Source organism: Carlito syrichta, unplaced genomic scaffold, assembly GCF_000164805.1.
Source record: "Carlito syrichta isolate Samal-C Ts95f unplaced genomic scaffold, Tarsius_syrichta-2.0.1 Scaffold113541, whole genome shotgun sequence".
Classification (NCBI taxonomy): Eukaryota; Metazoa; Chordata; class Mammalia; order Primates; family Tarsiidae; genus Carlito; species Carlito syrichta.
Genome location: NW_007057637.1, coordinates 560,428 through 583,548, shown reverse-complemented (window position 1 = coordinate 583,548; position 23,121 = coordinate 560,428). Strand labels below are relative to the sequence as shown.

The 23,121-nt window shown below is 44.3% G+C and overlaps 1 protein-coding gene across 1 annotated transcript in view; it reads right to left on the bottom strand.

Annotated features, from left to right (window-relative positions):
* Positions 1 to 23,121, bottom strand: part of ZXDC (ZXD family zinc finger C) — a 36,440-nt gene that overhangs the window by 1,268 nt on the left and 12,051 nt on the right. The window contains exons 6-8 of the mRNA XM_021719066.1: positions 23,016 to 23,100; positions 4,457 to 4,626; positions 1,421 to 1,516 (exon numbers count right to left, since the gene is read on the bottom strand). Coding sequence (XP_021574741.1) covers positions 1,421 to 1,516; positions 4,457 to 4,626; positions 23,016 to 23,100 — 351 coding nt within the window. The remainder of the gene's footprint in view (positions 1 to 1,420; positions 1,517 to 4,456; positions 4,627 to 23,015; positions 23,101 to 23,121) is intronic.

Sequence of the window (23,121 nt, the reverse complement as noted above, 5' to 3'; positions counted from 1 at the left end):
GCTGGGCGTGGTAGCTCACGCCTGTAGTTCCAGCTACTTGGAAGGCTGAGGCAGAAGGATCGCCGGAGCCCAGTAGGTCAAGGCTGTGGTGGCGGGGAGCAGCCACCACTGCACTCCAGTCCAGGTGACAGAGTGAGACTCAAAAAAACCAAAAAGACCCCAAAAAACAATAGGTTCTTATTCCAAACACATGTTCTTTGGAAAAATGTTTAACAAAACATAAAAAGGGGAAAACGAACTCAATACCGTGTTCTAAGTTTTTCTAGATTGTACTCTACGCACACCGATGTATACCCACACATACTCAAGCACTCCATGTGCTTTTTTGCAAAAATAAAATCCTGCATATCTATTTCTGCAACCCTTTTTCCATTCGCACCTCTCCCAGGCATCAGGCATCTGTCCACACTGTCAGTGACCAAGATGTGGCTCAGGGCTGTACCAGCCCGTCTAGCTGAGTTGGAGTCTCACTCTGTTGCCCAGGCTGGAGTGCAATAGCACACTCATGGTCACCACAGCCTCACAACCTGCTGGGCTCAGGCAATCCTTCCACTTCAGCCTTCCAAGTAGCTGGAACCATAGGCACACACCACCATGCCCAGTTAATTTTTTTTATTTGTATAGAGACAAGGTCTCACCAAGTTGCCCAGGCTGATCTGGAAGCCCTGGGCTCAGGCAATCCTCTCGCCTCTGCCTCCCAAAGTATTGGGATTACAGGCATGAGCCACCGCACCTGGCTACTACTTTATCTTTTTAGGGTGGACCCATGAGTGGGGCTGCCAGACAGAGGGTAGCAGACATCTGTGATCCATGCCACCAATAACCCTCCATTGCCCCTGCTGTCTGGGGCCTGGCCCTCTGCTCCCACTTCAGTCTGTGTGATCCTGATATCAAGGAAATGTTGAAAAGCCCAATTTGAAGACAACAAAAGTAAAGTTACCATTTGTGTGGATTTTAAATATACATATTTAAGCCAAAATGCCAGAAATGTGCTAAGCCACATACTTTTGTTATTTCACAGCTAACTCTAAGTATCCACTGCCATCTATCCTCAGCTTAACTCCTGACTTTGTACAAACTACTGAATTCACCTGCATTTACCCTCCCACAGGCTGAGCCTGGCCAGCTTTCTTCTCACAAAAGAAGCGGCGGCAATTCCTAAATATAAAGCATCTCAAGAGTGTTATCACCTCCACCTTATTTACAAGCAGGAGCTGTGGTGATGTGCAAATCCAAGCTTCACTCCTGGCATGTCACCTACCACCTTCTCCAGAGGCAGCAAGACATCAAGGAGACCAACCCCATGGGCCTCCATGGCAAGAAAGCCTCAGTGACCACCCTGCGACTTGAAGTCAGCCTTCTGGAAGCTGGAGGCTCTGCAACCTCAACAAGAAAACCAAGGGCAGTAAGGCATCCAGACCTGGAAGACGTAGACGGGCAGGTCGATGGTAAGGAAGGAATGGAAGGCGAGCAGGCCATGGGCTGGCGGCAGGACTCCTTCGCCGGAGGGCTCATCCTGGAGGCAGCAATGTTGATTAGATTAGTGCAGTGGCACTCTTCATGCTGGCCTGAGGAGCAATCTCCACTGTGATGCTCCACAGAGCCAGCCCACCCACTGTGTTCTAGGGGAGGCCCCAAGACCTGGTCGTAATTGCTACTGGGCATTGGGGACCACTTGCCTCCCCCAAACCTGGTCCTCATTTTCACACCTTGATCCTAGCCCAGGCCCAGCCACCTCAGCAGGGCCTGAAACATTCTGCCGCCTGGCTCCTCTCCTCAGTAAACCCAAATGCCAACTTCCCTCTTGAAGGGTGTTCCTCAACTCCTTGCAGGTACCCCCCCCCAGCACACTTATCCCTGTGGCTCTCTCTCAAACTCTATGGAGAAGGCTTCCCTGTGTGCCCTGGCTTGCCCATGGGTCAGAGAGAAGGTAGCAGGGTAGATATCAAGGCTCCCTGAGGGAAGGCAGCCAGGCCCTGCATCGTCTAGGCAGGAATAATGCCCAGCAACTGACTTCTGCACCTGTGTATCTAGCCCATGGCCAACCCCGGTCCAACTGGTGCCACTGCCCTCCTACCTCTCGTTCCTCTACTACCTCAAAAACCTCCTACAAGTCAAGCACTGAGACTATTATTCCCTTTTTGCAGATGACAAAACCGAGACTCACAGTACTTAGGTAACTGGCCCAAAGCTAGCTGGTAAGGAACAGAAAAACGATTCAAACCCAGGTCCCTGTCCTCACAGCTCACATTGTTAACCCTTTGCACATGGAGACATCTCACAGATGTCCTACCAGCAACTGGACTGCATTTTACAAAATAGTGAAAAATGAATCCCTTCATATTAAATAGTAGAGCACTGGAACCAATTATTCTATTGTATTGATATTTGGCTTACAATGGAATTCTGGACATTGAGGAACTTATTTATAACAAAAAAAAACAAAATTTTGTATATTTTCCTAACGTTTGGTAACATGTGAAACAGTCGCCAACATGCATTGCAAGTTCACTGATATATGTTGTGTAATATAATTTGTTCAATATATTCCACCTGGTGTTTTTTTTTTCTTTATTTTTTTGAGTCAGAGTCTCACTCTGTTGCACAGGCTGGAGTGCAGTGGCACACTCACGGCCACTGCAGCCTCGACCTGCTGGGCTCAGGTGATCCTTCTGCCTCAGTCTTCCAAGTAGCTGGAACTATAATTTTTTGATCTATTGTAGAGATGAAGTATTACCAAGTTGCCTCAGTCTCCCAAAGTGCTGGGTGTTGTTCTATTCAGACAGACAAAGCAGTCTTATTTTCTTCCTCCCACATTAATAATATGTAATTTATTGTCCAGTCTGTTGTTCAAAGAAGATGTAGAAGGACACACTCATGATTCCTGAAAACCACTTCTCAACTGATCGATCAGAAGCTTGACAAATTTCAATTGGGATATAGGATATTCATTGTTTTTGAATGAAAAACTTCAAGGAAACATACATTTTTTAAAAATTGAACTTGCGTAAGTTTATCCTGTATAATCACCAGCCATCTCCTTATGTCCCCTGAGAGGGGACCTCAGAGTGGTTTTCTAGGTTTATGATGTCCCCCATCCGAGTGCAAAGGGTTAATAAGGAGTCTTACAAACACACCCCTGCTTCCCTTCCAGCTTGTTGTTCTCCTGCCCACAGCACCAGCTCTCTTGTCTCCCTGCACACAGCCTCTAACCTGCCAGTTTTACCAGCATTCCCTCAGATGGTCCTCTATGCCCTTCACTGCCCTGCTTTTAGGGCTCTCTTACCTCTCCACAAGCTCCAGGCTGCTCCAACCCCCTGGACCCAAACCAGGAGAAAGCGACAAGTGTTCCTGCTCATCTCTAAGATAAGCCTCTGAGCCCCTGCCCCACCAGATCCCCAACAACTTGTCTCCGGCCAGCACAGGGCCTCCCCCGAGCCCCAGTCGTCTCTACCCAGGCGGGCCCTCTCCTCACCCGTCAAAGCCCTGAGCTCTCCTGTTTCCTTTACAACCCTTCCCCAGGACCACGGACCCCAAGAGCTTGCCTGTCTGCAAAAGTTTCTTCTGCGTATGAGCATCAGAGGTAACTTGGCACTCAGAAGTTCTCCTACACCTGTAACTGTGTTTCCTTGCCACGGGGGAATCTGCAGCCCCAGAGTGGTGCTCAATGAAGAGGTGGCATATGACCAGGCCAGCTCAAAGCTAGATAGTCTAAGCCTTGAAATCTCTTATCTCCCTAGAACCTTCCAAACTGTCTTGCTTCGTTATTTCAGTCTCAGAAATGAGACTGGGGACACAGATACACATAGGGCCGCTGAAGTGCACATGCTCAGTGAGCACTCGGGGACTGGCCACAGCTGCAGGCATCCGCAGGTCCCAGACATAGACTGAAATACCTGGGCCTGTCCTCCAGGGGCTCAGTTTAGTAAAAAATCAAACAGAAGAACAAAACAAAAACAGCCCACCTTTACCATGGAAAGGCTGCGCCTGTGGGTATGCCTCAAGCAGTCCCCAGAGACAAGGTGACCAGGAAGGCTAGAGGAGTCCCTCCACCCAGCCGAGGCAGACACCACTTAGGGAGGAGTTCAGCCTTCACTTGGTTACAGACAGCCTCAGGGGCCTTGGGCAGGTGAGGGGCCACGCCTGTTACATCTCAGAGAGAGGCTGGGGTGTCAGCCCTGGAGGGCTGCACACAGGGTCACAAATGCTGTTAGAAAGCAGCTGTGTCAGTTCCAACAAAGGTCAGAGCTTGGGCAGATGCAGCATGACAGTCTAAGAAGAAAGAGCTGGGGCTGTTAGGAGATATTCGGGATGAGAAACAGGACTTAGGGGTTCAGAAGGGGGAGTGGGCAGTTAGTGAGGACAGTGGCCAGCAGGAGTGGGCCAAGTGATGTGCCTCAGATACCATGTGACCCTCCAGCCTACCTGGTCGCCCTGTGTGGCTCACTGCTCTTACCTGTAGTGATGGGACTGGAATGCGTGGTGCCCCAGCTGCTGGAGCGGGTCCGGGCTGTCCTCCGCTGGGCACCATGAGACTCCCACAAAACCAACTGCCCTGGGTTGAATGGAGGTGGGGGGGACTGATTTTGCCACCTTTTGTTTTTCTTTGCGTAGACCCTGAGGCGCCTAAAATGAAATAAATAACAACCAGCACACCCAATATACAATCTGCTGGCCAGGCTCCCACCCTTACTGAGGTCACACCATGGGAAACAGCCTTTCCCTTCACTGTCATTCTGCACAGCATGAACCGTAAAATTACTCAGCAGGAATAATCGCGAAGCAAGAAGTAAAACCAAACACACAAAAACCCAGGATTTTTATTTCAAAAATGTATCACACATATCTTTTCACCAGAGAAGAATGTGACCCAAGTGGTTAATTCCTTGAAAGCAGAGACTCTTCTTTATCCCTCTGGCTCCAACAGCAAGAGACTGCCAGAGTGCAACTGAGTAAGCACTTACAGAGCAGCGGAATCACAGAAAAGGAAGAATGCAGGCGTCTGTTCCCCCCTTGGGCAATACAGGAGCAGGCCAATGGCTGCAACTCCTTCAGACTACTGTTTCTGGCCAGCTTCCTTTTCAAAATCATCACTCCATTGCTTTTGCAAATATATGTTCTTTAAAAAAAAAAGAATGAAATAAAGTAAAAGAAGGGGAAAAAATTCTTACACCCAGAATTAACCCCATGAACATTAGGAGGCCCGAGGCAGACCCAGAGTATGTCCTATGGAGGTCACACTGTTCACCTGCTCTGGGCAAGGTACTGAAGCTCTGGGCATCAGTGTTTTCTGTCTGTAAAACAGGAATACAGTCCAGACCTCACAAGACTTGGGAAGGACTGATAAGCAACTGTGTGATGAGAACTCAGAACAGTGGTTGGCTCACCACAATCCATGAAATCTCAGATACTGTTATGCTACATACACACGTCCCTGCCTGGTTTCATGAAAATAACTATACAGTGCTGATCATACAAGCTATTGCTAATACAAGTATTCAACGGAGGGACTCGGCTACGCAAGGCAGGCTGCTCTTGCTGTGGCAAGTCTGTCGTGAAGGTTCTAAGAGGCACATACAATTCACCCTGCACACCACGGCTGCCTCCTTCACCGGCTGTCTCCTCCAACCCCTTTCTTGTGTCTTGCGGCACCCTGTGTCTTGAGACCTTCACTCACAAGTGTGGACGGCTTTCACACTCGGCAGACAAGCCAGCTGGGTGCAAAGACCTTGGGTGCCCCAGCATGTACACACACACCCTGCAGTCTTCTCCCTGGGTGCCTGAAGAGTGCTTTCTCTTTAAGTGCAAATACTAACTAACCAGGATGTTTCTGGAGAGCAGATTCAGCTCTCCGTCTCTGTGGGAGATGCGCTTCCATTACAGAATACTACCTTTCTGCTTCTCTGCCAGGTTCTCTGCTCCAGAAGACCCAGTGACCCTCAAACTGGATTACCTCTGATTGTTCTCCAAAGTCTAGTTTTCTCCTTTCTAACTGCTTGACTCACTTTCAGATAGCAGAGAGGGGCTGGGGTGAGGCAAAAGAGGCACCTAGGGCACAAAACTTACCCTTCTGAAGAAATTTCTCATTGGTTCCCAATACTGTAGTCTACTAAGTGTGTATAGCATGAGGTCTAAAAAAGTGTGCAGACCGCAATTTTAAAAAAATACATTTTGCTAAAAGATGCTGACACAGAAACAAGTAATGAGCACATGCTGTAGGAAAACGAGGCTGACAGACTTGCTGGGTGCAGGATTGCCACAAACCTTCAATGTGGAAAAAAACGCATATATGCAAAGCACAATAATGTGGGGTACACTAAAAATAGGTATCCTATATTCTTGAACTTGTGTACTATTCCACTCACCTCCAAGACGTTTACCTGAATGCATTTTTTATGCTTTGAAGTCTTTTATCACCCTAGCATATTTCCCTGAAATAAAAACATGTACATAAATTGAAATTTTATTCAATTTCTAGGAGTTAACATTTTTGTTTGAATTGCTATTGCAATTATTAGCAGTGCAAAAAAAATCAAAATGAAATACATTAGAAACTTTGATAATTATTATATGAAAAGGAAAATTGTATTGAGAATGCATCACAAGAGGAGAGGGACTGACTGGCTGTTTTTGTCCCCAGTTCATGTATCTGTTTAAATATTGCTAATTGCTAGAATTAGACAGAGTCAGCACCTATTTCTACCAATTGAAAAGCAATTTTGAAAAATAAAATGGTAAAAATAAAATGCTTTAAATACAATTTCATCACAACTTTGCAGTTACAGATTGAGATAATTCTGAAATTCAGGGGAGAATGTCTGTCAGAATGTTTACATTATGCTTATTTTCTGACTTCATTTTTTAATCCAGATAAACATACTGAAACATGTTTCAAGGAGTATTATTTTAAAAACACCACAGAATGGCTGGGTGCGTTGGCTCAAGCCTATAATCCAAGCACTTTGAGAGGCCAAGGTGAGGGGATTGCCTGAGACAACAGGTTTGAGAAGAGCCTAAGTGACTTGGCAGGACCTCATCTTTACAATAAATTTAAAAATTAGCCGGGCGTGGTAGAGCACACCTGTAGTTCTGGTTACTTGGAAGGCTGAGGTGGAAGGATCACCTGAGCCCAGCAAGTTGACGCTGGGGTGACGACAAAGTGAGACTCCAACTCAAAAAACAAAACAAAACAAAACAACACAGAATAAATTAAGAAAGTAATCAAATAGTATATCTTATTAGGTTGTTTTTAAAAGCAGGCAAGACTTAAATGATGTATTAGCTAATATTTATTAGCAAGTTTTATAACACAAAAACAAGAAAAATTCAAGCCATTTCTTATTACTTATTTTGTAATGATTCAATGCCAAATGTGTATGTCACACTCTAAGTTACCTGTGAAGCAAGAGATATGACAGAAGTACTGTATTCCCCCATCAAATGTGTGCTAGCATGTATGTTATCCACATCACAGGAAAATTCAGAATCATGTATGCAAAATCAGAAATAATTTCACCAATCTTGCTAGACATCACGATTATACTTTTTCTTTATACTAAAAACCCAGGATATACATTGCTAATAAATTAGTAACTAGAATATGATTCTATCTCCACTAATATAATTAAGGCATTACTTTTATAACAGGAATTAAGGTCAATTGTAACTAGAATCTTTCATGACAATCTAAACTGATTTTAACTTCTATATTAGCATAAAATATGGAAAAAAATCACATGAATTTCTCTTTTTAATCTAAGTCAGGGCCTCTGGTAGTCCTGCAGACACCATAGTTATATTTAAAAGAAACACTGCCACTAACTTGTACTGTTTTAGCATCAGGAGTTATTTTTCTTCCCACTTAACAACGCATCCTAGAGATAACAAGTCAAAGGCTAAAAAGAACTGCTTATGCTCAGTCACACAAAGGACTCTCCTTAAAAGTAATACGTCAACAGCACTGTCAACAGCAGAGGGTTAGAAAAAGTGAAGACTTCAGATAAGAACAGCTACCCCTCTTACGGAGCAAGATAATCACACCGAACTATATCTTGCCCATGCCCCCACAGCCTCAGGCCAGAACATCTCAGGGATCATCCTCAGAAACATCTGAGCAGAAGAGGCAAGCTGGCGACAGTCTCATGGTGCCTACATTGCCTGTCTTTTTCTACTACAAGATGCTTCCCTCAATCAGTATTTTGAACTGTCTCTAGGTTTGGTGCTCTGGAAGATAATTTTATTGCATTTATGCACATTCTAGGGTAAGAGTCTGGTTGAGGGACATGACTTCTCTGTGTTTTGGAAAAGAGAAGGGCAGTTGAGCAGCAAAGGTGGGAAGACACCTGGACTCAGGCACGCCTTCTCAACCAATTTTAGGAAGGACTGTCTGGAGGATGGTGACCTGAAAGCTGATCCCCCTCAGAAATCTCCACAGGCACCCAAGGGTACTGGGGCCCAGGCTGAAGACTGGCCATCAGACCCCACGGAAGGCTGTGTGGGCAGCAGGGCAGAAGGAAGCTGAGTCCCACAGTCACTAAGTCATCCAGCAGGACTGGACAAGGAAAACACAGCTTTGCCTGTAGAAGCCATTGGGGCAGGGTGTTCTGTCCTAAGACCCCTAGTGGTATACCCTGATGCCTAGTAGTGTGTCATGAGCATTTAAGATGGTTAAAAATTGATTATGTGCTTCCTGAGTTAATTAAGCAAATACAATTATCCAGGGATGCTTAAGGATATGCTGAAGCAAACAAGTGGCATCCACACTAAATCCTCACAATGATCATGCAACACAGGGTCCTCACTAGTAAAGGATGTCATGGCATTAAATGCAACATGACCAATTTAACTAGTAAATAATCAGTCACAAGAAAAAAATCAAACTTTGCTTTCTCATTGTGGAAATCCTCGACCTCTTACGGAGCAAGGTAAGCATACCAAAGTATACTTTGCTTCAGTATTCTCAACCCTGTCCAAAATGCTTACTTATGCTGGGGAACCTGAAGGAACAGGGAGAAGAGAGCAGTATACCCAACTAACAAGCAACCACCCAAGGAAGAAAGGAAGGAAGGAGACTAAGAAGAGAATCCTTCCTAAGACAGACAGCAAAGTGGTCAAGAGGCCAGGTTCAAGAGCGGGGCAGCCCAGTCCCATGACCCTGAGCTCCCACAGACACTCTGTGAATTGGGGTGGCAACACCATCTCTAGCTCACTGAGCCACTGTGAGAATTAAGTGAGGCCAGCAGCATCGAGCCTGGCTCAGGTAGCATGCTGCCGCCCACGCTGTGCTCGCAGCTACCACTGTGGTCGCAGCTACAGAACCAAGCTCACTACCAGCCAAGGGCCCAGGGAAGAAAGTGGCACGTGCGGTAGGTCAGGCCTCTCCCTCAGTAACTGTCGCCAGTAACTGTGCAGTCACACAGGCTTTCTCTACCTCAGAACAGCACAGGATTGGAGGGCTCATTTTCCCAACTCTCCCAAGGACAGGAGATCTGAGGACATTAGGGCTTAAATTTCTCACAGTTCCTGACATGGTTAGTCCTACATTTACAAAATAGACCTATGTTAACATATTTATCCAGAGAAAAACATTCATATTATTAATAACAAAAGGCAGACAAAAAGCTTATCATTGTTTTAAAAAACAGGCCATTTGTATAGGAAAATGTTTAACATCACAAAGTTGGGAGTGGTTTCCTTTGGGTGGTGGGACTTCAGGGAAAATTATATAAGGAGCCCACATTTATTGTTTCCAGAGAATAAGCCAACATGACCACACCCTTATGCTGATGCCCACCCTCTGGTTAAGGGTGTGCTCTCGCCTCTTTGTGCTGCTGGGGACCTGTCTCTCCTTTAAGGCCAGCCCTGAGCCTGCCAGGACCATAGGCCCAGCAATCCCCACAGCCATCATGCCTTTTTTTTTTTTTTGGGTCCCACAGTCTTCACAGGTGCACCAGGTCACCCTTCCAGATGAAAGTAAAATTGGCAGGTTGTCAAGTTCCTCTGGGATTTTAAAGAAACTGAATAAAGTATGTAAATTAACAATTGAGCACCTCCAGCAAGCATAAGGCAGGCCTTACATGGGGCCTTTATTAGCACCTAGCAGATTTCTCATTAGTGACCCTAAGATGTTTCATTACTTTTATTGCATTATGAGTAAAACCTATTTCTCATGATTATTCGAATAGAAAAGCTACTAATTTTGCATATGCAAATATTTATTGTGCAATTAGCTATCTACTGGTCCTTCTTATTTCTAATTATTTAAGTTGATTCCCCTGGGTTCTCTAAGCCTGATAATTATATCACTTTCTCCTTTCTATTTGATTACCTATTTTCTCTAAAAGTATCCAAGAAGTATCAAGCATGACTGCACTGTTGGATTGGCTGCCTTTTCTTCTGATTTTGATGGGCATGCATCTAGCATCTCCCCACCGGAAATGACGCAGACTGCTGCTCTCTATACTAGGGAAATCTCTCTGGTTCCTAGATTGAGATTTGACTTCTTTGAATCAGCAACAGTGATAAATGTCACCAGCTGCTTGTTGGGCACCATGCGATACACCTCATTTCTCCTCTGGTCTTTGACATGGAAAGTCCTGCTGACAGCCTGCCTTGCCCTGAACCCCCTGATCCCTGAGTGTGGCTGCCTCGCTCACAGTTGACATGTGAGCATATCACTTGGGACTTCCTCATGCTTCACTGGCTGGGAGTGAGAAATGATTTTTTTGTGTACCATGTGGCTGGCAGGCTCAGTGTCAGCTCTGAAGCCAGTCCTGATCCTGTCTCCACTAGCTATGGAGCTCTGGTTAAACCTCTGAACAGGAAGATGAGGACCTCTACCTCACAGGGGTGCTGTAAGGACTGAAGAAGTCACAGACACACTGGGCTTAGAACCTTAATTGGATATCATACTTTCACTGGGTTTCAGTGACAGGGTATGCTAGCTTTGTACACTGAATTTAATAGTTTTTATTTGAAACATGCCTAGCAATTAGAGTTTCATGCAAGTTTTACTGCTCTCTGAACAAGTATGTAGGGCATCTTCACTACACAGTGGGCACTGAGCCCGATGGCGATCTCACCATGAAGCTCAGTTCCTGGCTTATGTTCTCGGTACAGGTATGTTTTTCAGGGACACACAGACAAACCTATAGTCAATGTCCAATGACAAGGGATGATGAAATACAGGGCACTTCAGGAGTCCCACAGGGGCCACTGACATAAGATACTCTAGTGGCTGTAACAGTCACTGGCCTTGAGAAGCTGATCATGGCTGGGACTCCATCAGGAGCATGCTGGGCATTCTATACAGGTGTCCCAGGGCACAGCACAACCGTGCACTAAAAAGCGAGCAGTTAGCTGTGCATGGTGGCACGTGCCTATAGTTCCAGCTACTTAGAAGACTGAGGCGGAAGGATTGCCTGAGCCCAGCAAGTCAAAACTGCGGTGGCCGTGAGCGTGCCACTGCACTCCAGCCTAGGCAACAGAGTGAGACTCCAACTCAAAAAAAAGCGAGCACTCAGAATCAGCACACCATCCCCAGGGCTGAGGGAAGAGGGAGGGGTGGTGTCACCAGAGTCCAGAAGAGGGACGGCACACAGTAGCTAGATCTGTGGTGGGGCCACCCAGCAAGAACCAGGGCCACAGGGGCAACACAGTCATCACCAAGAAGCCCGCCAGAACAGGGAGCAAGGCCTGGCTCCCATCCCCTTACCTAGTCTCCAGCCAATATTCCCACCAGCCAAGCCTGGCTAGAAGCTGACAGGAAAGCCTGGGGAGGAATCTCCAAGGTCATGAAGCAATGACTGACTCAGTTCAGAAGGTACATCTCACCATTCACACAGAGCAGGAACTGCTGGAGGCTAGTATGGGAGTAGCATGCACCACAGGGCATGTCCACTGGCACTGTCCACAGCACATAGCATGGGGCATGGCAATGGGTATGGAGCTTGGGGCAGCTGAAGCCAGCTCCTGAGGGCCTTAAAAGGGTGAACACAGCAGGACCCCGTCCTAGAGATCAGCATCTCTGAAACAACAAACACACAAGCCCTGCCATGTTTTCCTTATTTTGCTGCAACAAAATGTCAAATGAATGTACAGAAGTAGAAGTAATGAACAAAACATATGTTTAAACCTATCACTGAATCTTTTATCTTTTTTTTTTTAGAGACAGGGTCTTGTTATGTTGCTCCGGCTGGAGTAGAACTCCAGGGCTCAAGAGATACTCCCCACCTCATCTTCCTAAGTTGCTGGCACTATGTGTGTGCACCACCATGTCCAGCAATCTCCGAATCTTTTAATCAGGACTGGGTTAAGTATTTTACAAGAACTCTTGCACGTAAGCCTCACAACCACCTTACAAAGCCAGGTCCCATCACTGTCCCTATTTTACAGAAAAGGATGCTAAACTCAGAGGTCAAATAACCTGCCTGGGCTCCTGCTGGTGAAAGCATCACACTTGCCCACGTTCCCTCCGACTCTGGAACTGGCACTTTCACTCAACACAGGCGCTGCCTCTCAGCAGACAGGGCTCTACAAATGGCCTCTTCAGTGTGACAGAGCTGACTCCAATTCTATGTTAAATGGAGGTGTCTTCTTCCCGAAGGCTGGAGACCTGCCACGGAGGGCTGCGAGTCAGGCACTTTCTGCTGGGCTGCCAAGATCAGACCTTCATCCTGTCACCTGACAGGGAGGCAAGGATGACCAGAAGGGGACATAGAACAAGCTAGGCATGACGAGGACAGGTTTGACACGTAGACAGAAAGGATGCCAGGGGTGCATGCTCCAAGCGGAGAAGCAGTGTAAGAATCACAAAAGGCATAAAAGTTAGCAAAGTAAACAAAAGCAACAGCAGGATACTCAGCAGAGAAGAGCCTACAGGGCTGTGACTGAGAGTCCTGTTGCCTGCTCAGTGACTCATAGCCTGTTCGCTACCATGGGGTCACACCCAGTGCTGTGGTAGGATCTTCACTGCCACCAAGCACCTTTCAACCCTGAATACACCAACTCTCAAAACCAAAGCTAAGGCCAGGCACAGTGGCTCATGCCTGTAATCCTGGCACTTTGGGAGGCGGAGGCAAGAGGATTGTCTAAGCCCAGGGGTTCGAGACCAGCCTGGGCAACTTGGTGAGAACCTCATCTCTACAATACATCAAAAATTAGCTGGGCATGGGGGTGCACCTATAATCCCAGCTACTTGGAAGGCTGAGGCAGAAGGATCACCTGAGTCTAGTAGGTTGACACTGCAGCAGTTGTGAGCGTGCAACTGCACTATAGCCTGGGTGACAGTATGAGACTCTGACAAAAACAAACAAACAAAAAAACCAAAGCTTTACTAAAGGGACCAAGAGAACCTGGTCCCACATGAGCAATGACCAGCGCCTGCAAGGACTCTGAGATCTAGCACCTTCACAGGAAGCATGCAGCAGGGAAGACCTGCTCGACAGTTGCTCACGGGCACCGGTGCTTTGCTTACTCTTGACCTGCCAGGGCTCAGGCTGTGGACATGTGAGAGTCAGTAGGGCAGAGGGAGCTATGGAAGACAGCTGGAGCAAAAGCACAGCACCTCTAAAGAAAAGGCCAGACAGCTTCCCCTCGGCAAGAGTCCACAGCCCACTTTCCTTCCCAACTGAGACCCAGGCCACCCCGCCCCTAGGTGTGTACATGGGGCCCATAGTGTGGGACAAAGCCGCTGCAGCCAAAAGATGTTCCATCCAAATCCAAACCCACCTGGGCACTTCATGATACTCGAGTTTGCAAACCACAGAGGAACCTGTGTGAATGTTACTGGAATTCTGTTCTAGAGCAGAAAAACAGGTCTATCTCCCAAGCTAAGACAGCCCCTTTAGAGTGATCCCTTCTGCTGTCGTCATGGCAGTAACAGGAGGAAATGGGAGGAAATTTGTGATTCAGATGCTCAAAGATTTTTGTTTTAAAGTGAAGAAAAAAATCTATTATAGAAATTAGATCAGTGACTCAAGGCTCAACTCAACCTGATGAGTTCTAAGAACATTCTGGCCACGTATGTGCCTGAGCTGGCAGCACCAGCCTAGAACAGTCACCTTACCTCTGCCCCCACAGGCCCACGCCCCAGGCTGAAACCAGCAAGTCGGGCTGTGCTGGGCTCATGGGTCATGGAGCAGTCATGCCAGTGCTTCAAGCCAAAGGGTGGGGGCTTGCCCCCACCTCTTCCCTACTCCCTCTTCTGGAAGAGAAACAGATTCTAAGCTATTTCTCATCTCTAGGTGAGGATGCCTGCGAGCTGTGGAAAGTCTCCCAAGGCCATCCCCAGAGGAACAAATGCTCCATTGCTCACCATTTAAATGGTGGTTCTATATTAATGTTTTAAATAAACAAATACAAAAAGTAGAAAGTCGTCACAAAATATCCACAATCTTAACACTCAAAAGGAAACCACCATCTATGCATAAATACATGTCCTACCACTTTTGTTCCTATGAAAATATATACACAAATTTGCCTGTCAACACACCCAGCTTTTCTCATAAAAGGACTTACCAAAAACATGCACAAAATGTGCAGCTCTATTAGACATTTGAGCTACAAATACGTAATCATGAACAGTCCTGCACCGATCAGTAGCAGTGCATGGCACCTTCACAGGCCCCCATATCTCCTTGAGATAAATTCTAAAAATGTCACTGTAAGGCTGAATATATTTTTTGGCTCTTGAAAACACTACCAAACGTAAGGCTCTGGTCAGAAAGTATGAAGACACTCCCTGCACACCTGTGCCAGCAATGGATTCCTGCCACTTGGGAAGCTCCAGCAGCTGTGCCCAAGGAGCAGACACTGTTCTCCATCTGTAGCCGTTCCAAGAGCTCTGGCTTGTGTCCTCGTTGGCTTTTCTGTGGAGGTATTCATCTTTCTTGTCATCTCCAGCACGAGGATTTCACCAGACTCTGGTGAGCTGGAAAGCTATCAGCGTTGACACATCTCCGTGGCCCATACCTCTGCTGACACGCTCATAGAGTTTCTGTGGTTCTCCACACCTTACCTACTCAAGTCTGGGAGGTGTTAGCCTTGGGGCTCAGCAGCCCAACTGTAGGAAGGGTTGACAATCACAGTACCCACTTTACAGAACTTTTGTGAAGAGTAAATAGGAATTAACACATATGAAGCACACAGGACGGAACAAAATAAGAGCTGGCTATTACAGCTCTTCATGCTTTTTAAAAAAACCTCAAACTTCTCTCATCTTCATTCTTTATTCTTTATTAAATTGTAATATACTTTTCCCCAAAAAGGCCAGCATTCATGTCAATGGATTGAAGAGTCACCTTTTCTACATTCAAAGATGAACAGGTCCTAGGTCTGTTCCTACTGTGTTGCATCCTGGCTCTGCCTGTGCGGCACTGTACCAATGCACTGTTTCAGTTGTTGCAGCCTTGCGCTACAGTGCAAATCCTCGATGCCATTTTCTCCATGTTTCCTTAGCAATTCTTGCCCACACGTTCTTACAAAATTGTCCTGAAATTTTCCTGGACTTTCGAATGGCATGGCATTATGTTAATGTGGGAAGAGTTAATATGTTTCTCAAAGTAACTTATGAATGACTTCTTTTTCCCTCACCTAGGTCTGCTGGCCAATTATATGAACTCTACCTTTAAGACAGGTCCAGAATTCAAGCATTCTTCCCACCACTCCTCAGACTCATTCCTGCCAGATGACTGTACATGCGCCTAACTGCTCCACCTCCTCCCATGCCACCTATTAGCTATCTTCAAAACAGCAGCTGGAATGATCTCCTTTAAAAAAAAAATCACATCACTTCTCTAATTGTGTCTTCTAACATTTTCCCATCCAACTCGGAGTAGAAGCCAGAGACCTGACAATGACCCAAGAGGCCCTCAACAAGTTCTCTGGCCCTTTCCCCAAAATACTCCCTTAGCTTGGTCTGCTCCAGTTACAGCCTTCTAGCTCTGCATCAGACAGGATAAGCCCAAGTAGGCCTCGAGCCACGGCCTGGACTGCTTGTTCCTTTGGCCCAGGGAGCAATTTCCCCAGATACATCCCAGCAGCTCCCTTCTCCCCTCCCTCTGGTGTCACTTCTCCGAGACCCTCCCTGTTTCCTTAAAACTGCAAGCCACCACGACCGCTGCTTTCCTGGTTGTTTTTCTTCATGGCCTGGTTTACTGCTTATTGGCTGCTTCTGGCCCTCTCTGCCACCAGACTGCAAGCAGGTGTCTGTGCTGTTTACTACCATGTCTCTGATTTTCTGAAGGGAAGGTATCAACCCATCCGGCTGCAGTCGATCTTGTCTCTCAGCCACATTTTGTCATCCCCTCTACTTAGTTGCTGCCCACTTAGCAAACTTCCTCCTGGCCTTTTTAGGATTTTTGTTGCTATTATGAGCGAGGTGTCTGACCCCGCTGCATTTCATAAGGGCTACTGCTGTCATGTAGGAAACTCCAGAGGGTGTACATTTATTTTGAAACTGGCCACTTATTTTCTAAGTTTCACCAGTTTTTCCATTGAGTCTTTTGAGTTTTCTCATAAATAGTCAAATCCAAATTATTATTTGTCTCCTCCCTAAATTCTATCTTACTACTTTTTCTTGGTTTGTCTTAATGTAAATAGTTAATATAAATTGCAAAGGATAACAACAGCAATACAAGCAATTCCTGTATAAGTCCTAGGTGCATGCATAGAACGCCTCTGGTAATTTGCCATTAAGTATGATGCAGGTTGTTGGTTTGGGCACATTCCTACTTCTGTAACAGGCATCAATTCCAAAAATCAAATACATGATCTGTTGAGAAAATAATGAAGTTCTTCACTGACCTACTACTGAGATAACACAACTAACAGATTTCCTAACACTAAATCATTCTCAAGCTACCTGATTAAACACCATTTGGTCAGAATGGATTAGCAGATCCTGTGTGTTTTATTTAGAATGCTTCTGTTTTCATCGGAGTCACCAGTCTGCAGCTCTCTTTTTGAGGGACAGCCATATCAGGCTTTTCACAGGAAGCTTCTATTTATTTACCACAGAGCTGTGGAGCAGTGTAGACTGCACATATTACATGAAAAATTTGCTGATAAACTGCTCATATTCTTATTTTAAAATAATGATCATTTGTTTTCCTGGAAAATTACACATTTTGTTGCAAGTACTTGAACTTATTATCATATAGTTTTCATGATACATGGAATTTACTTATGCTTTCTCTTTTTATTTTTGATGCAATTGCTCATATAGAAATGGAAACTGACAGCTTAGGGGTCGGTGTTGGCCCACACTGAAAATCTTCTAAATCTGAATAGGTTGCACATTATCAATATCTGGATTTAACTCCTCATAGGTCTGTTCTTTTTTCATCTTTAATAGCCAATTCCACTTAGCTTCCTTTTTCTTATTTAATAGGAAAACACCTGAGGTATAAACTTGTAGTTAGCTTCAGCTACAACCCTACGTTCTATACACAATAATGTATATTAACAATTAGTTTACATTCCAAGTGCTTACAAGTACTTCACAAGTATCATCTCATTTAAACCCCACAAGATTCCAAGGAGGTGCTTTTGCTACAATTTTACAAAGGAGAAAGTTGAAGCACAGAGAAGATGTTTGATCAAGAGTTCAAACTTACAAACACACAGGCTATCAGGGTTTTTTTTTTTTGTATTTATAATTAGCTTTTGTTTCTTTTTCCACCCAACTGCTTAATAGTTTTATTTTGTTTTTCAAGTAGTTTTTACTAATTTACCACATTATGATCAGAAAACATGGTACTGTCAAGATTTTTTAAAATCAAGACTTGTATAATTATCCTGATACCCTAATTTGCTCAGTTTAATTTCTACAAATATTCCATAGATATAAAATAGGATCTATTAAATAAACTGTATTAATCTTATTATAAGCATCCTTCATATCCTTATTTTTTGCTGCTTTATCTATAAATATTGAGCTAAATTAACCACTTTCAATACTGCTAGGTTTTCATTCATTCTATTATCCTAGATTTCTATCAGTTTTTACTTTATGTTGTTTGATATTGTAAGTTTCCCAATAAATATTCCAACAAAATGTTCTGCTAGAAGTTACACGTGAATAGCAACCAAAAATCCTCTGTTCCGATTCTTTTTCCTTGAGTTCTGCACTTGCGATATTAACATTAACCCTTGCTTTGTCCTTTGCTTTTACTTTACCACCTCAATTTTAACTTTCCCAAATATTTCCACACAGGGTGTGGCTTTTCTAGACAATATGCAGTTGGGATTCTGCTTCTGATGTATTCAAATTTTGTCTCTTAACAGGAGAGTCATGCTCCTTTACATTTTTATTGTGGCACAGACAACCTTGGTTTTCCGTAATGATGTGTCCTGCTGTTCGCTGTCTTCTCTGATAAGCATCATACTTTCTTTCTTTTCCCCGCCCTTAGACAGCAGAAAGGCACCCAAACCCATTTATAGTTCTGAAGCTGTTTCTTCTTTTAAAAAGCTCACTTTGCCATTCATTTCAGGAATAAAAACAGACATTTGTGTGTTGAGAAAACATTCATGTTTTATTCTAAGGGGAGGACCTTATTCTTAAGATAAAGAAACCAGCACACTTTTATTTTCTTCATTCAGAAGCACCACAATGAGAACATCTTGGATTTCAGATCCCATCACCTCAGACCATACATTTTCTAAGAATCAGCACGTGTACTTTGCTTATCACTACATTTACAATATGAAGTCTCAACTATGCTCTCAATTTGATTCCATTAACAGTCATGCCGCAACTTCTCTGTTCTTAGACTTATACAGGTCCACAATCCTTCAATGATAATTCCAAAAGCCCAGAAAGTCCTAAACCCAGGTTTATCCCCCTAAACTTGGTGCCAAAAATAATTTACTAACAAATTCTGACCTAAGCTGATATGAAGTTACTTATGGTCTTTTCTGCTGAAAAGTAGCAATGTAGTAACTAGGGGTATTAAGTAATGCATATGCATCATACCTTGGATATATTCTCAATTCAAAACACAGCTAGTATGGGTTAATATACATCAATATATTTCCTAGCGCTGACCAATAAGAGAGGCTAACACAACACCCCAAGAATAAGCACACTAGCGTCCACATCTTGGATTTTAAATACCACTCTTCAATAAACAAAACAAGGGCTCTCTGGAGAAGTTACTGATTCCAGGGCAGGGTCAGGGATAATACAAGAGTCTGGTGGTGTCAGAAAGGAAGAGCTCAAAACAAAAAGCCAAGAAGGGGAATGTTGACAGGGCACAAGAATCTAACTGACAGAGTTCCCAATTGCCAAAGCTGGAAAAACTGGAGCAGCAAAACAAATACTGCCAATATTAACCATAATCCAATATTGCTTATAACCTAAAGGAAAAAATAAATGTCTTTGAGTGCATATTGATATAACTGAATGACTCTGTGGGAGAAGGAACAACTCTTCCTTAAAGAAGAATTGAAATCAAATGCACAAGAATGAGGGAAACAGAAACTCACCGTTAGAATCACAATAATACCATCACAGGCAAAGGCTACTGCTAAGTGTTAAAATTAGTGGAAAGTTTAAAGAGAAGCAGGGTATTTACAGTGCACAGTAAAGGATTAACCCTGTCCAAAGCTGTACAGTCTTTGCCCTTGGTTCATGGGAGGTATTTCTAGGCCCTTGGAACATCCTGCTTGTTAAGAGTGTATTTACTGAGGGCCTTGGGTCCCTCTGGACAGTCTATGCCAACACTTAGACTCATGGTGGAGGCCTCAGGTCACACAGGGCCAGTTCAACCTCTGGAAGTGCTGGAGACTAAGGCTGGCCAGTCTACACAACTGAGCCCTGAGAGTAAGCCTCAGGTGAGCTCCATGGCTGGAAACGGTCTGTGTGCTACCCCATATTGGGAGAAGCTGGCGCTGTCCATGACCTCACATGAGGGAGGCCCTCATGTACCCTGCCCTAGACCCCTATTCCCTTGGCTGGCTTTAATCCACAGCTATAAACCTTCACCATGGGCACAGCTTTCAGTGAGTTCTATGAGCCCTTCTAGAGAATTACTAAACCTAAGGGTAATCTTAAGGACCCTCAAACTTACAGGTGGTGTCAGAAGTCTTTGGGACTCCCTGAACTTTGCATATAACTGCAAGATATTTATTAATTACAAAGGGAAAAACAAGTTTATAATGGAGAAACTGGCAGCCACATCCTAATCTGTGATCCAGGTAAACATGACTACAGAACATGGACAGCACAGTTCCCAGGATGATGCAGCAAGGAGGGGGACTCACCTCCAGCTCCAACAAATGCCTAACCCCAGTGTGAGAAGGTTGAGGTGGACCCAAAGGCAGTACAGTCCAGAGTGATGGACCTGTTCTCTTCAAAAGCATCATTACAGGCAAGGGAGAGCTGAGGCTCCAACACAGACTGCAGAAGACATGACAACCAAATGCACAGGGGAGCCTGGAACACAGAAGGGCACTGGGGAACCTGTCAAATCCAAATAAAGTCTGTGGCCCAGCTCTCAGGGCCACAGCAATGGAAAGATCTCAGCACTGATAAATGCACCACGACTACACAGGATGCTGATGTAAGGGAAGGCTGGACGACGAGTGTCACAGCTGGAGGATACAAAGGTGTGGCAATACATGCAGAATAGCACCACCCACGGAAGTAGGTTTTCTGTAATGCTCTGGAATGGGATTGTGGCCTTTTTTCAGGTTCCTGCCTCTCTCAGCTGGTTACAGTAGTTTCAGAGGGTTTTTCAAGGAAGGGGTGGGTGGCATAAGGTAAGACCATATCCTTACAAGGACATTTTTCCACCGCATTCACACATGAAAGTCAGATAACTGACAGATGCCAGATTTATATTTCCCTTAAAAGTCTATAAAATGTTTAAATTAAAATCTGATAATCACTGACAGATGCCAAGAAACCAAGACATTATTTGAAAACTGATAAAGACTCAAAAGTCCTGAGTTTCTTGTATGAAGTGTACCTCAGGGTAAAGAAATGATGAAAAGTTGGTCTTTACAAATCTATTCTAGCCAATAAGTGAACAAGAATAGCAATTAGAGTATCACATTTCTGCAACCCCAAGGAATTAACAAACCTAGTAACAAGTCACAGTGGCTACTAACAACAAAGACCACTACAGGCTGGGGCCTCCTGGAAGACCCACCACCACCTCAAAGGAGTTGTACCAACCAATCAGATAAACCTCTAGATTTAGTTACTAATTTACAGGAAACACAAAAAAGGAGGAACCTTTTAAAACTACATCAGAGTGACGCAATCAGCAAAATCTAAGACTGGCACAGTTGACAGAACAACTCAGTTTCTTCACCAAAAAACATGAGAAAGATGTTGGAAAAACCTGCAGCTGTAAAACACACAAGAAATGGATCAACCAATTTGGATTCCGATTACAACAGTTATAAAAAAAATTTGTGGCACTGAGACAATTAAAAATTTGAACATTTGTGAGATACTAATATTAAGGAAATACTGCTAAATTTTAAGGAAGTGAGATAACTATATGTGGCTATAATTTTTTTTAAGTGTCCTTACTTTTTAAGATAATGCTGAAATATTTACAAAAACCATTAAAAAAACCAAACTACCTTTACAGATATTCCAGCGTAATGCAGTGAATATAACATTTGTTATATACCTGAATATTTGTAGTACTCTTTTTTTTTTCCAAGTTCAAGATTATCTAGCAGGTTCACTAAAGGCATTTGGTTTCCGTCATGACCTCTGCCTAGAATATTGTATAATCTTTCTATAGATTCCACCACCACATTTTCTTTCATTATCTCTGTAAGTTCCATTTTGGTACTTTGTGAACTGTGGAGGTATCCCTTACTAAGTCAAAAATCAACACTGACATATACAACATTCACTGTAGGGAAATATTTGCTTTAAGAAAATTGATTAACTAAAAATAGGGAGTTATTTATTTTAAATCAAAAGCCATGATACTATTAATAATATAGAGCAAGATATAAAATCACATCGCTGATCCTACATACCCCTTGATATTTTCAAAGTAAGTTTTGAATAAATATAAGACAAATGAAATACACAAAAATAATACATTTAAAAAATTCACTGTTGCCGGGCTCGGTGGCTCAGCCTGTAATCCCAACGCTTTGGGAGGCCGAGGTGAACGAACTGCCTGAGCCTGTAGGTTCGAGACCCGCCTGGGCAACTTGGCAAGACCTCATCTCTACAATAAATCAAAAAAATTAGTCGGGAGTGGTAGCGCGCGCCTGTAGTTCCAGCTACTTTGAGGGCTGAGGCAGAGAGATCGCAAGAGCCCAGCAGGGCGAGGCTGCGGTGGCTGGGAGCGGCCACTGCACTCCAGTCTGGGTGACAGAGTGAGACTCCAACTCAAAAAAAAAAAAAAAAAAAATTCACTGTTACTGTTACAAAAGGATTTACGTTTCCTTTAAGCACTGCATCCCACAATTCCATTTTCAGGAGGGATAACACAGGAAGTCACAGATGACCAGATCTTGTTTGGACTACACAGTATTATTTTTTTTAATTCAAATAAGTTGCTGACATTTTTAAGGTCTCAACATAACTCCAAACTGGGAGCTACAATGCCACAGGACACATGGGTTGGCTCCATGTACTGCAGCCCTTGGGGACAGTGGCAGTCCCAGATCTCTGCCATGACAAGGTCAGGGCTGGCAGCCATGCAGCATCTCCAGGAGCCCTCTCTGCTTTCCTGACATCTGGCTTGCTTTACTTACTCAGTAGCCTTCCAGGTAACTGTCACTTGTGTTTAACCCTTAGCTTTCACAAAGTTTTTTTTAGGCAAACAAAACATGTTCATACTGATGCTGGGAATTTTGTTACTAATTTTTTCCTTTAAGTTCACATAAAACTAAGAAGTTGATAAAAGGGTATTTGGAGCAGAGAACTAAAACAAAGAACGTAGAAACACCGGCCCTATGTGCTGCTTCTGCCCATAACCGCGACAGAGCACTCTCAGGCCCTCATTCCCCCAGCGCTGCGACACACACGGCCTCACCTGCATTGCTCCCCGTTCCTTTCTGCTTTTTTTTCTTGGCTAGTTGAATGGCTCGGTAATCAGTTCTTGCTGAGCCCCCACTTTCCTGGACCAAAGAAAAGCGTGT